Source organism: Neovison vison, chromosome 12 (genome assembly GCF_020171115.1).
Source record: "Neovison vison isolate M4711 chromosome 12, ASM_NN_V1, whole genome shotgun sequence".
NCBI classification, from domain to species: Eukaryota; Metazoa; Chordata; class Mammalia; order Carnivora; family Mustelidae; genus Neogale; species Neogale vison.
In genome coordinates this window covers 88,949,298-88,962,839 of record NC_058102.1, presented here as the reverse complement: position 1 = coordinate 88,962,839, position 13,542 = coordinate 88,949,298, and the positions used below count along the sequence as shown (strand labels likewise).

General features: G+C 49.9%; 1 protein-coding gene across 4 annotated transcripts in view; it reads left to right on the top strand.

Annotated features, from left to right (window-relative positions):
- The window catches only part of CSAD (cysteine sulfinic acid decarboxylase), a 27,344-nt gene extending 13,802 nt beyond the window's left edge, over positions 1 to 13,542 (top strand). For 2 of the 4 annotated variants that reach the window (XM_044228539.1, XM_044228538.1), the window contains exons 2-15: positions 2,896 to 3,032; positions 3,294 to 3,420; positions 3,524 to 3,614; positions 3,947 to 4,053; positions 4,483 to 4,598; positions 5,118 to 5,197; positions 5,514 to 5,568; positions 10,222 to 10,338; positions 10,416 to 10,480; positions 10,755 to 10,836; positions 11,265 to 11,464; positions 11,656 to 11,707; positions 11,875 to 11,964; positions 12,851 to 13,542. In XM_044228539.1, the coding sequence (XP_044084474.1) occupies positions 2,907 to 3,032; positions 3,294 to 3,420; positions 3,524 to 3,614; positions 3,947 to 4,053; positions 4,483 to 4,598; positions 5,118 to 5,197; positions 5,514 to 5,568; positions 10,222 to 10,338; positions 10,416 to 10,480; positions 10,755 to 10,836; positions 11,265 to 11,464; positions 11,656 to 11,707; positions 11,875 to 11,964; positions 12,851 to 13,024 (1,482 nt within the window). In that variant the 5' untranslated portion in view covers positions 2,896 to 2,906 and the 3' untranslated portion in view covers positions 13,025 to 13,542. Of the gene's footprint in view, positions 1 to 2,180; positions 2,671 to 2,895; positions 3,033 to 3,293; positions 3,421 to 3,523; positions 3,615 to 3,946; positions 4,054 to 4,482; positions 4,599 to 5,117; positions 5,198 to 5,513; positions 5,569 to 10,221; positions 10,339 to 10,415; positions 10,481 to 10,754; positions 10,837 to 11,264; positions 11,465 to 11,655; positions 11,708 to 11,874; positions 11,965 to 12,850 lie in introns of those variants that run through there. The other 2 variants (XM_044228537.1, XM_044228535.1) reach the window with 2 other exon arrangements.

Here is a 13,542-nt window from a genome sequence, read left to right as displayed (position 1 = left end):
GCCTTGGAGGTTGTCTCTTGGAAACCCCTTATTTTACAGAAACGGAGGCCCTGAGGTGTCCTCCTCACTCTTGGCGCAGTGGTCTCAGCAGCACAGCACACTCAGGGCCGACGGAGCCTCGTGAGAGGCAGTTGAGCGTGATGGTTAGGAGCAGGGGGCTTCAGAGTGCACCATGCTTGCCTTCACACCCCACTTGGCCATGTGCTGACTGCGTGATCTGACCCAGCTACATCCATAGCATCTCTGGAATCTCAATTAAAATGTGGGCCATAGGGGCGCTTGGGTGGCTCAGTGGGTTAAAGCCTCTGCCTTCGGCTTGTCATGATCCCAGAGTCCTGGGATCAAGCCCCACATTCGGCTCTCTGCTCAGCGGGGAGCCTGCTTCCTCTCTCTCTGCCTACCTCTCTGCCTACTTGTGGTCTTTGTCTGTCAAATAAATAAATCTTTAAACAAAACATGTAGGCCATATACCTACCCTCAACAGTTGTAAAGATGATAATAATACACATTAAGGACAGAGTGTGGCTCGTGGTTAAGTGCTTCATTGGTACCTATCTTCCTTTGCTTCTTCCCCTCAAGCCTCTCCACCCCATCACCCCACAGCTGCCAACTGTCAGGGGAGCTAAAGCGACACTGATAAAGGACTGGCCCTTCCATTTTCAAGGCCTGGGCTAGCTCCCCTCTCTCCCCCAAACCCTGTCTACTGAGGAAATGTTTAAGGGTTGGACCTCTGGGGTTCCTTGAACCTGTGTTTTCTACTAGTGTGGGGTCTAGTGGCTGCTGATGGTGGATTAAACCAGAGCAACCCACTTTGAGGAAGGTTCCTCTTCCTATTCCCTTGATCCTCTCACCCACCTGTTTGCGGGGGGGGGGGGTTCCTAGGCCTTGGTGTTTTCCCCTCCCCCTGGCTGTCCCTCCGAACGTTTTCTCCCATGAGGAATGGAGCCCATCACCAGGCTTCAGCCTGTACCCTGACTCTCAAATCTGCTTTTTGTTCCCGTAGCTCTTCAGAGCTTTGGGCGGACCTCCTCCTTCCTCTCTCCTTTCCTACCCACACCACCCTTTTTCAGTGTGCATCAGTTCTCACCTGGTTTACAGCCACACCTTGTGACTTCTGCCTCCTGTGCTGTATACTGGTCTGGGCATCAGCTCATCACTGTTCCTTGCCACTGAGTCAGTGAGTTCCTATTTTCTTTTTCTCTTCTCTTCTTTTTCTTTTTCTTTCTTTCTTTTTTTTTTTAAAGATTTTATTTATTTGAGAGAGAGAGGGAGAGAGAGTGAGCATGAAAGGAGAAAGCAGACTCCCCACTGGGATGGAGCCCCAGGACCCCGAGATCATGACCTGATCTGAAGGCAGGTGCTTAACCCACTGCCACCCAGATGCTTCAATGTGTTCCTATTTTCTGCAGGATAAAATTTAAATCCCTGGGCCTTTCTGGCACTCAAGGCTCTCCCCATAACCTCATGCAACTCTGCTCACCTTGCTTTTGCTCCCGTATCATCCTTGCAGACCTCCCTCAGCCAGCCAGGCACCTTCATGACCTTACATCAAGCCATACTTCTTCCCCATGTCAGCTCCTGGCATCACCCTACCCCCCATGCTCTCTTTCTCCCTTTTGCTAATCCCATTTCTCCTGCCTTCTTTCAAGATTCAGCTCCAGTCCCACTGCAGATCTTCCGCAGTCTTCGGCTGCCATCCACCATCCGTCTTCTCTCTAACTCTGTAGCACATGGGGTCAGCATCCAGCCTGCCTCGGGCTGTGACTGTTGCACGTGCATCTGTGCCCTCCCAGCAGACAGGAAGGCTGTCTCGGTCCCCAGTACCGTGTCACGAACACAGCTGGTGCTCACTTGAGACCACCACATTCTGTGTATTGAGTGCTCTCAGCCTGCGAGGCACGCAGATTACACTTGTTTAACAAAACGCTTCCTCAACATAACCCCCCTTTCCTTCCTGCCGTAGAAGAGGGCTTTAGAAATCAGGATGGTTCAGGGGGCCTGGGTGGCTCAGTGGTTAAGTGTCTGCTCAGGTCATGATCCCAGGGTCCTGGGATCGAAGTCATAATCCCAGGGTTCTGGGATCGAGCCCCGCATTAGGCTCCCTGCTCTGCAGAAAGCCTGCTTCTCCCTCTTCCACTCCCCCAGCTTGTTTCCTCTCTGGCCGCATCTCTTTCTGTCAAACAAATAAAATCGTAATAAATAAATAAATAAATAAATAAATAAATCAGGATCGTTCTTTGGGCGTAGGGGTACAAATAGATAAACTATTTCACCTCCACCTCTCTCAGGCTCCCTCTCGCTTCTGTCTCCAGGGTCAGGGGCAATAACTCCCTGCACCACACCCCCAACATTCTCCACTAAGTCCCATCTCCAGCCCTTCACAGTGATTCTTCCTGGCTGCTCTCTCAACCCCGATGTTAATGTATTTTGCTTTTCTTTGCATTCCCCCCTTCTTCAGGTCAGCTAATGATTATTCAGGGACTTATCTCAACCAGTTGTCCCTATCCCAAATCTCTAAGTTCTCTTCGGGGCAAGGGTCAGGAGAGTGAGCTCATGGTCATGTGACTGTTGCCTATACCTCACCCCCTCCGCTGTCCCAGTCCTAACTCTCTCAAAAGCTAGCTGGGTGCCTTCCCTCCGGCTCCCCTGAACAGAGACTTGGGTGGAAAGGTAAGCCTCTCATTGTTGCCCGAGGTAGGCAGTGGCCACCGGTTTCCACCAGCTCAGCGCTCACTGCCTGTTTCTTCCCCACCTGTTGCTACTGACCTTCTCCCTGGGCACTTGCTCTTGTCCACCCAGCAAAGGCTGGGACTGGGCTGCGGTTGGGGTCCTTGCTGCTTAGGTCCTGCTGGGATACCCTGGGCGGAGTAGGGAGTAACTCTGCTTTGCTCACAGATTTTATCCTGATGGCTGACTCTAAACCACTCTTCTCCCCTGATGGGGACCCCATGGCTGCAGAAGCCTTGCTCCGGGATGTGTTTGGGATTGTTATGGATGAGGTCATTCGGAAAGGGACCAGTGCCTCTGAGAAGGTGGGTCCTTTCCCCTCCTCCTGCCCATTGTACCTGGCTCCGAACTTTCCCCTGCCGACAAGGCTTCACCCCCCAGTTCATCACTGTCTGGCTGTGTGCCTCAGGGATTATATGCTGCCTCCTACTGTGTATATTTACCCTTGTTCACGAGTTACTTGGGAAACATTCCTAACTCGTTTTCCACGCAAGCTGAGAGGTGGTGCGGGCAGCCGGTCAGTGGGGTGTCCACGGGCCGCCAGAACCTCCCGCTCCTCCCACCAGGTCTGCGAGTGGAAGGAGCCGGAGGAGCTGAAGCGGCTGCTGGACCTGGAGCTGCGCAGCGAGGGCGAGGCGGCTGAGCGGATCCTGGCACGGTGCCGGGAGGTGATCCACTACAGTGTGAAAACCTGTGGGTCCTGGGCTGCGGCGGGAGGAGCGTCTGGAGTTTGTCCATCCACCTGCCACGGCTGCCCTCTGAGCTCCCTGCCCCCCTCTCCGCTGCCCTTCTCCAGGTCACCCGCACTTCTTCAACCAGCTCTTCTCAGGGTTGGATCCCCATTCTCTGGCGGGGCGCATTGTCACTGAGAGCCTCAACACCAGCCAGTGAGTCATCTCCGGGCCCCTTCCCCGCACCTTACAAAGGCTTGGATTTGCTGGAGACATATCCCAGGGGGAGGAGAATGGTTTTGCTGGCATCTCTGCTAGCAGTCTTTCTCCTTGTACCCTTTGGGCTCCCTTTCTCCCAGCTTTCTCATACCTCCGGACCCCCAGTTCTTCCTCATTCTTGCTTCCCTGGCTCTTGGTCACCAGGTCGTTCCTCTCTTTGGACCTTTCCTCCCTCATTGTCCCCACCTCCTTTTCCTGCTCCTCTGAGTCTGACCCCGCCGCTGGCCCTCCCTCCTCTTTTCCTTTCTCATCTCCTCCTCTCCTGGCAGGTACACTTATGAAATCGCCCCTGTGTTTGTGCTCATGGAAGAAGAGGTGCTGAAGAAACTCCGGTCCCTGGTGGGCTGGAGCTCTGGGGATGGGGTCTTCTGTCCTGGTATGTGAGAGGGAGGGGGGCCTCTCTTTGGCCTTTTTGAGAGTTCTCCTCCCCCACGATTTTTTGCTCTATGCTGGCGGGCGGGGTGATTCCTCTCTGTCCTCTCCAGCTGGGCTCAGGCCAAACCTGAGAGAAGCTGCCCAGTCCCCTGTATCCTCATGTTTGTCAAACAGTCCATGGGATCAGCACTCCAGTGCCTGCTCTGGGGAGGGGAGGCACTTGCCTGGGTCCACCCAGAATATGGAGGGAAGTATTCCGGGGGAACCTGTGAATCCTTGGGCTGTTCGGGGGTTATCAGTATGCTCTGAGGAGAGCCCTGGGAGCCTATCACTCGTGCTGCTTTGATCTGTTCTCCTGGGTGGAGGTCAGGGAGAGCAAGCTCCAGTTTTGACCCGCTGCTCCTCCCTCTTGCCACCTTCCCTGTGACAGGTGGCTCCATCTCCAACATGTATGCGGTGAACCTAGCCCGCTATCAGCGCTACCCGGACTGCAAGCAGAGGGGCCTCCGGGCGCTGCCACCCCTGGCTCTCTTCGCATCAAAGGAGGTGAGAAGAGACTCAGACCAGCCCTGGGCTCCTGATTCTAATGTCCAGCCAGTGGAGTCTGCCTGCCCAGCCCCATCTCCAGAGCCAGCCTGCCTCCAGGCAGAAGCACTTAAGGGGCTGGATAAACGCTCCCATTCGCCTTGCCTTCTGTGCGCAGGTAGCAGAGGGACCAGGAGTGCAGCGGACATAGTCCACGCCCTTTCTACTCAGAGTGTGTGGTCTGTGGACCAGTAGCATCAGTGTCACCTGGGAACTTGTCAGAAATGCAGAGTCTTAAGAAAGAAAGAAAAGAAAGAAAGAAAGAAAGGAAGGAGTCTCGGGCCCCACCCCAGACATACTGAGTATGAATTTGCATTTGAACCAGACACCCTGGTGATGTGGAGGCACATGAACATTCGAGAAGCCTTCGTCTACAGAGTCTCATCTGTTGTAGCTCACACATTCACCAATGTCTCTCTCCTTCCTGTCCTCCCAGCCCTCTTGCCCCAAGCCTAATCTGCCCTCTGCCTTTCTGCACAGTGTCATTACTCCATCAAGAAGGGGGCTGCTTTTCTGGGACTTGGCACCGACAGTGTCCGAGTGGTCAAGACAGATGAGAGGTAAAGGTCCTTCTGTTCACATGGCTCAGAGCCAGCCTGGCACAGTGTGCCTTCCTGCTGCCAGAAGCTCTGGCCTCAGGCCCATGCCGCAAGTGGGCTCTTCTCCCCTCTCTGTTCCTACAGAGTTGCCCCTTCTGTCTACCAATGACTGCTGGAGTCTCTCGCCCTGTCCCCTGAGATCCGCTTACCCCTCTTAGGAAAAAAATCAACATTATGGCCTCTGTGTAGCTAACCCCACATTACCCTGCTCTCAGCCATTCTGCCTCCTAGCTGAGAAAACCAATTACTTCTTTACCCAGTCAGTTTTCTTTTCCAGAGGGAAAATGATTCCTGAGGATCTGGAGAGACAGATCAGTCTGGCCGAGGCTGAGGTGAGTGAGGGGTGCTGGGACAGTGGAGCAGAACCCCTTGGTCTTTTTTTGGAGGCTTCTCTGGGCCCTCCCCTCTCAAGGCACCACTCAGTCCCTCTTCTTGACCTCTGTGCCCTTCTGCCCCGTGGGCTGAAGTGATCAGTGGGAAACCTGAGGAGTCAGGACACTCTGTGCTATTCTTGGGGCTTTGCCAAGACCTTGGGCAGGACCGGACCCCAAGAGTCAGGAGCAGGCTTGAGTCACTGAGCATAATATAGAACTTTACTGCATAGGGTTGTTGTAGGTATTACATGAGTAAGTATATATGCACTTGGAACAGTGAAGGACTATATAAATATTAGTGGCCATTATTGTTTTTGTTGTTATTATTGGAGTACTTATAGCCATTTAAAAGAATAAGGTGGGTAGTATTTACTACCTTGAAAATACCCCCACTATATATTTAAGTAGACCTATATAAAGTACATATAGTATGTTGCAGTATAGAATGAACACTTTGAACCTATGGTTATTTATTTTTACTTTTTAAAATTTTTAAAAAAATATTTATTTATTTGGAAGAAAGAGAGCATGCAAGAGCATAGGGGGTTGGGAGGGGCAGAGGGAGAGGGAGAAGCAGGCTCCCCCCTGAGCAGGGCCCGGGATCATGTCCTGAGCTGAAAGCAGACACTTAACTGACTAAGCCATCCAGGCACCCCAGAACCTATGGTTATTTAGAATAATACATACTTAAAAAAAAGATTTTATTCATTTATTTGACAGAGAGAGGCACAGTGAAAGAGGGAACACAAGCAGGGGGAGTGGAAGAGGGAGAAGCGGGCTTCCCGCCATGCAGGGAGCCCGATATGGGGCTCGATCCCAGGACCCCAGGATCATGACCTGAGCTGAAGGCAGATGCTTAACGACTCAACCACCCAGGTGCCCCGAATAATATATACTTATTGATAAATGGGTGTTACCTCTGAGTAGCAATGTGAGCAGTAACTAGAGTCGTCGAGTACCACTTTTATTGGGTAAACCTTTTATTTTTTTGTAAATGCTGTACTGAGATATCATTCACATGTCATACAATTCACCCACTGAGTCTTTTGTGATGAACTTCTTTTACTTAGCATACTGTCTTCGAGCTTCATCCTTGTTGTGGCATCTCAGCATTTCATTCCTTTCATTGCTGGGTAATACTCTGTTGTATTTCATTGATCTGTTCCTCTGATGATGGGTTTCCACTTTTCAGATCTTCTGAGTAATGCCACTATGACCATTTGTATACAAGTGTTTGTGTGAACGTATGTTTTTCATTTTCTTTGGTATATACACTTGGGGACAGAACTGCTGACTCATCCACTAACTGTATTTAACTTTTGAGGAGCTGCCAAACTGTTTTTCCAAGTGGCTGTACCAGTTTCCAGTCCCACCAGCACTGGATGAGAGTTCCAGTTTCTCCACATTCTCACTGACACTTGTTACTTCTTTTCTCCTCGTCTGTTTGTTTGTTTCAATGGAAGTATGATTAACAAAAAGTGTTAAGTTAGTTTCAGGCATATGACACATTGATTCAACAGTTCTATCTTTATGGTACTTGGAGCTCACAAGGATAAGTGTAGTCACCTTCTGTCACTGTGCATTACCATAGTATTAATGACTAGACTCCCTATGCTGTGCTTTTCTTTTCTTTTAAATTTTTAAAATTTTTTTATAAACGTATAATGTATTTTTATCCCCAGGGGTACAGGTCTGTGAATCACCAGGTTTACACACTTCACACTGTGCTTTTTTTTTTTTTTTAAGATTTTATTTATTTATTTGACAGAGAGAGAGCACAAGTAGGCAGAGCGTAGGAGAGGGAGTAGGAGTATGAGAGGGAGGAGGAGGAGGAGGAGGAGGAGAGGGAGAGGGAGAGGCAGGCTCCCTGCCAAGCCTGGAGCCTGTCCTGGGGCTTGATCCCAGGACCCTGTCACCACCCGAGCCAAATGCAGCCGCTTAACCAACTGAACCACCCAGGTACCCCTATGCTGTGCTTTCATCTCCACGACTTATTTATTTTATAACTGGAAGTTTGTTCCTCCTAATCCACTCTATTTCACCCATACTCCCCCAGCCTCCCCTCTGGGAACCACCAGTTTGTTTTCTGTATTTGAGTCTGCTTCTTTCTTTGTTTCTCTCTTCATTTGCTTTGTTTTTTTCAATTCCACATACAAGTGAAATGATACGGAATTTGTCTTTCTCTGTCTGATTTATTTCATTTAGCATTTTATTCTCTAGGTCCATCCTTGTTGAAAATGGCAAGATCTCATTCTCTTTTATGGCTGAGTAATACTCATGCACACACACGCACACACACGTATACTACAGCTTCTTTATTCATTTATTGATGGGCACTTGGGTTGCTTTCCTATTAGCTATTGGAAATAATGTGGCAGTAAACATAGAGGTGCATATATCTTTTCAAATTAGTGTTTTCATTTTCTTTGGGTAAATACTCCGTAGTGGAATTATGGATCAAATGGTAATGCTGTTTTTAAGTTTTTGAGGAACAATGGCTGTACCAATTTACATTCCTACTGACAGTGAACCAGGGGCTCCCTTTCCTCCACATTGTCGCCAACACTTGTTTTTTTTTTTTTTTAAAAGATTTTATTTATTTATTTGACAGAGAGAAATCACAAGTAGATGGAGAGGCAGGCAGAGAGAGAGAGGGAAGCAGGCTCCCTGCTGAGCAGAGAGCCCGATGCGGGACTCGATCCCAGGACCCTGAGATCATGACCTGAGCCGAAGGCAGCGGCTTAACCCACTGAGCCACCCAGGCGCCCATGTTTCTTGTTTTTTTGATTCTAGACGTTCTGACAGGTGTGAGGTAATACCTCACTGTGGTTTTTTTTTTTTTTTTTAATTTTTTTTGAAGATTTTATTCATTTATTTGACAGAGAGAGATCACAAGTAGGCAGAGAGGCAGGCAGAGAGAGAGAGGAGGAAGCAGGCTCCCCGCTGAGCAGAGAGCCCGATGCGGGACTCGATCCCAGAACCCTGAGATCATGACCCGAGCCGAAGGCAGCGGCTTAACCCACTGAGCCACCCAGGCGCCCCCCTCACTGTGGTTTTGATTTGCACATCCCTGAGGATGAGTCATGTTGAACACCTTTTCATGTGTCAGCCATCTACATTCAGGTCCTCTGCCTTTGTTTGGTTATGATTTTTAAGTAATCTCTACACCCAGTGTGGGGCTTCTGCTGCTTTCCTTTCCAATCTGGATGCCTCTCCCCCCCCCCCTTACCTAATTGCCCTGCTAGAACTTCAGTATAATGTTGAATGGACAGGGGGAGAGTGGGCATCCTTGTCATGTTCCTATCTTAGGCAGAAGGCTTTCAGTCTTTCAGCATTGAGTACGATGTTAGCTGTGGGTTTTTTGTAGTTGCCTTTTATCAGTTTGAGAACGTTCCCTTCAACTCTTAGCTTGTTGAGTATTTTTATCAAACAGGATTGTTGAATTATGTCAAATTTTTTCTGTGTCTGTTGCTATGTGTTTTTCCTCTCTTTATTCTGTTGATAAGAATGTATTACATTAATTGATTTTTGGAAGCTAAATGGAGCTTTTGCTCCTGGGACAAATCGTTTTGTCTTAACGTGTAATTTTTTTATATGTTGCTGGCTTTGGGCAGCTAGTGTTCTGTTGGTTTTTATATCTATATTCACAGAGATATTGTCTGAGGTTTTCTTGTGACGTTTCATCTGGCTTTGGCATCAGGGTAATATTTGCCTCATAGGATCAATTCAATAGCGTTCCTCTTCTGTATTTTAGAATTTTTGTGAAGAAGTGGTATCCGTTCTTTCCTAAATGTATTGTAGAATTCATCAGTGAAGCCATATGGGCCTGGGCTTTTTCTTGTGGTCGTTTTTTAAAATAAAAATGCAAGGGGCGCCTGGGTGGCTCAGTGGGTTAAAGCCTCTGCCTTCAGCTCAGGTCATGATCCCAGGGTTCTGGGATTGAGCCCCACATCTGGCTCTCTGCTCAGCAGGGAGCTTGTTTCCCTTCCTCTCTTTCTGCCTGCCTCTCTGCCTACTTGTGATCTCTGTCTGTCAAATAAATAAATAAAATCTTAATAAAATAAAATAAAAGTTCTAGTTCTTCATGAGCTTTTCTACTATTAGACTTTTTAAAATAGCATTTTGAGGGGCACCTGGGTGGCTCAGTGGGTTGAGCCGCTGCCTTCGGCTCAGGTCATGATCTCACGGTCCTGGGATCGAGTCCCGCATCGGGCTCTCTGCTCAGCAGGGAGCCTGCTTCCTCCTCTCTCTCTTCCTGCTTCTCTGCCTACTTGTGACCTGTCTCTGTCAAATAAATAAATAAAATCTTTAAAAAAAAATAGCATTTTGATCTTCAAGACATTAAAAGTGTTTGAAAGTGTGTGAGCTTAGACCTGCAGCCAGACCTAGGATTGAATTCCATCTCTGAAGCTTCAGCTTGGGGGTGAATTTATTACCGCCGAACCTTAGTGTCCTCACCTGCAAACTAAGGAGGCAACAGTGGCATGTTGTCAGGGTGAAAGGGCTGAGGTCAGGCATGCAGTAAGAGTTTAGAGATGGCTCAGTGCTGGGCTCTGGGTAGCTTTTTAGATCCCTTCACAGCTTCTTTCTCCTCCTGCATTTTTGCCGCAGGGCATTGTCCCGTTCCTGGTTAGTGCCACCTCTGGAACTACTGTGCTGGGGGCCTTTGACCCCCTGGAGGCAATTGCTGATGTGTGCCAGCGTCACGGGCTGTGGCTCCATGTGGATGTAAGTGAGCCTTGGGCCTGAGTGGGGGAGTGGGCTGAGTTAAGGCCAAGGCCCACATTATTCCTTTTGCTCCACAGGCTGCCTGGGGTGGGAGCGTCCTGTTGTCACAGACACACAGACATCTCCTGGATGGGATCCAGAGGTACATACCTGAATCCCACCCTTCCAATCCTTGACTCAGAGAATAGTCCTGGACTAGGGAGCTTCCGATGGGAGGGAGGAAGGAGGTTGGTGGGAGGGGCGCTGGAGAGATGGTGGGCTGGGGCCCATCAGACACTGGAATTCTTCCTGACTGCTGGGCAGTCTCAAGCCCCTTTACTGAAGCTGTGGTAAAGGTGGGGGGGGGGCGGGCTCTGGCTGAGGAGCAGCGAGCTGATGCCGCTTTGCTCTGCACACAACCCCCCCAAAACACACAGGGCTGACTCCGTGGCCTGGAATCCTCACAAGCTTCTCACAGCCGGCCTGCAGTGCTCAGCTCTTCTTCTCCGGGATACCTCGGTGGGTCGGCCCTGCTGCTCTCCTCACTCCACCTCTCACCCTGGACCTCCTTCTTTTTCTCTGTACCCCCCATCCTTTGCAAGGGTCCTTACCTTATTCCGTTCTCCTCATCTGAAGCTGAGTTTCTGTGACCACCCTCATCCCCTGGGGTGCCCCCTCCCCCACTGTGGCCTGTCTTCAAGGCAAAGGGAAAAGTTTCTAGCTGGCAGTTGTAATTGAAGGGATCCTACGCCAAATCTGGGGAGAACTTTTGGCATTGGAGAAAAACCCGGAGAAAGGGGCCTGATGGCAGGAAAAGAATGGGTGGGCTGAGCTAAGAACCCCCCCCACCACCACTTCACCATGCAGCTCTGGAGGCGGCCTCGGTGGTGAGGATGGGGTCTGACAGTCTCCCCCTCTTTGCTCCCCGCACCCCCGCAAACCAACAGAACCTGCTTAGGCGCTGCCACGGGTCCCAGGCCAGCTACCTCTTCCAGCAGGACAAGTTCTACGACGTGGCTCTGGACACCGGAGACAAGGTGGTGCAATGTGGCCGCCGCGTGGACTGTCTGAAGCTGTGGCTCATGTGGAAGGCACAGGGCGGGCAAGGGCTGGAGCGGCGTGTTGACCAGGCCTTTGCCCTCGCCTGGTAGGAGTGGGGGCGGTCCCAGTTCCTCTGCCCTGGGGTTCTGTCCTGGTCTGTCCTGCCCCCACCCACTGCCCTGCTCTTCCCATTTTCCTTGTTCTCAGGGTCTCTGGGCTCATTCTGCAGGACTCTTCTGTTTCTGTAGCTCTGCTTTCCCTCCATTTGTGATTTTTTCCCCCTCTCTGTGTTCGCAGGTACCTGGTGGAGGAATTGAAGAAGAGAGAAGGATTTGAGTTGATCATGGAGGTATGCTTCCCCACCCCTCCCCGCCCCCCTGCGTCCCAGTCTGTCCCACACAGCAAAGCCCTGGCAGCAGGTGGGGAGGCGGGGGGTGGCGAGGGGGGAAGAGGGGAAGTGAGGGGGGAACATCCCCCTTCCACAGCTCACCTCTTCTCCTCCCTCATTCCTCTCAGCCAGAATTTGTCAATGTGTGTTTCTGGTTCGTGCCCCCCAGCCTGCGGGGGAAGCAGGAAAGCCCGGATTACAGTGAAAGGCTGGCTAAGGTAGGCTCTGTCTTCTGGGCTCTGGTCAGGCCAGTTTAGGGAACTGCCATGCTTCTGGTGTGTTTCTGCCCCCTGCTGGCCATGCATGGCATGGCAGGTCCCTCTGCTAGTCTTCCTCCCGAGGGTGGGGGGTGTGGACAGGAAGACAACCCCAGCTTGTCCTCATTTCTGTGGGGATGGGGATAGGAAATAAGGTATGTTTCTGGAAAATGAAAAGAAGACAGAGAGGGATGTCATGGGAGAAGTCACCAGTGCATGTATGTAATCCTTGGGAGTTCTGCTGGGAGCTCCAGCCCAGGACAGCCATGTGAGGCCTTATTGCCTGGTGCTGGGGGCAGAATAACTCTGTAAGGCTGGTCCAGACCTGTCTCCTACAGGAAAGGAGATATGTCATATCCCTAAGGATAGATTGGTGCTAAGTGCTGCCGATGATCTGAAAGGACAAGAATGTTCTTGCCCTTAAGGAGTTATTTAGAAAAACGAGAGTTACCTATCTGAAACCAGTATGTTCGAGGCAGTCTTGTAAATTACGTGTTAGATTACAGGGTACAGATCACAGATATTCCAGGAATTCAGAGAGGGGAGAAGAAGGTGTTAAGGATGACAAAGGCTAGATGTTAGACTAAAACAGTGTTGGGTGTCAGGGAACAGTCAGGATTTGGCAGAAAATGGTCCATGTGACAACCTAGAGATAGGTAAGATAGGAAATAATGCAAAAGCTAGAGAAGGCCAAGCAGGTGGGATGCAGCGGAAAAGGTGACCCAGGGCCACGGTCAGGAGCTGAGTGATGAGTGCTCCCTCCAAAAGGTAGCTGAGTGGAAGGGAGGTGCACCTGGGGGAGTAGGCATCAGGCTGCAGCTGGAAGTTCTCTCCACCCCTTCCACAGGTGGCCCCAGTGCTCAAGGAGCGCATGGTGAAGGAGGGCTCCATGATGATCGGCTACCAGCCCCATGGGACCCGAGGCAACTTTTTCCGCATGGTCGTGGCCAACCCTGCGCTGACCCGGGCTGATATGGACTTCCTTCTCAACGAGCTGGAAAGGCTAGGCCAGGACCTCTGAGTCTCCTCCTCGCTGCTGGCCCTGACACCCCACCTTGCCCTCACTGTCTCTGTGTTCCCTTCCTGTGTTCTCAATAACAGAGGGACCTTAATAACCTTGATAATGCCTTGACCCACTAACTCTCTTACGAAATATTTGCTATTAGGAGAACATTTAAATAAATTATAGTATATCTAGATCGTGGGATGGTTCTCTGCCATTAAAATTATGTTTATAAACAAGATTTTTATTGATAGGAGGAAAGATAATTTTAATATAATGTTATATTGAAAAAGCTGGATACGAGACTTTGTATATAGTAATATCTGAGTGGTGTTCAGACATACATAGGAGAAGACCGATAAAATGAAATGTGCCAAATATTAATCATTTTCAAATAATAATAATAATAAACCTGGGATGGGATTATAGGCAATTTAAAATTAATTTTTATACCTTTTGTGCTCCTCCCTTTATTATATAATGAATATGCATTACTTTTATAATAGGGACATAATAAAGCAAAACCTTCAACTATA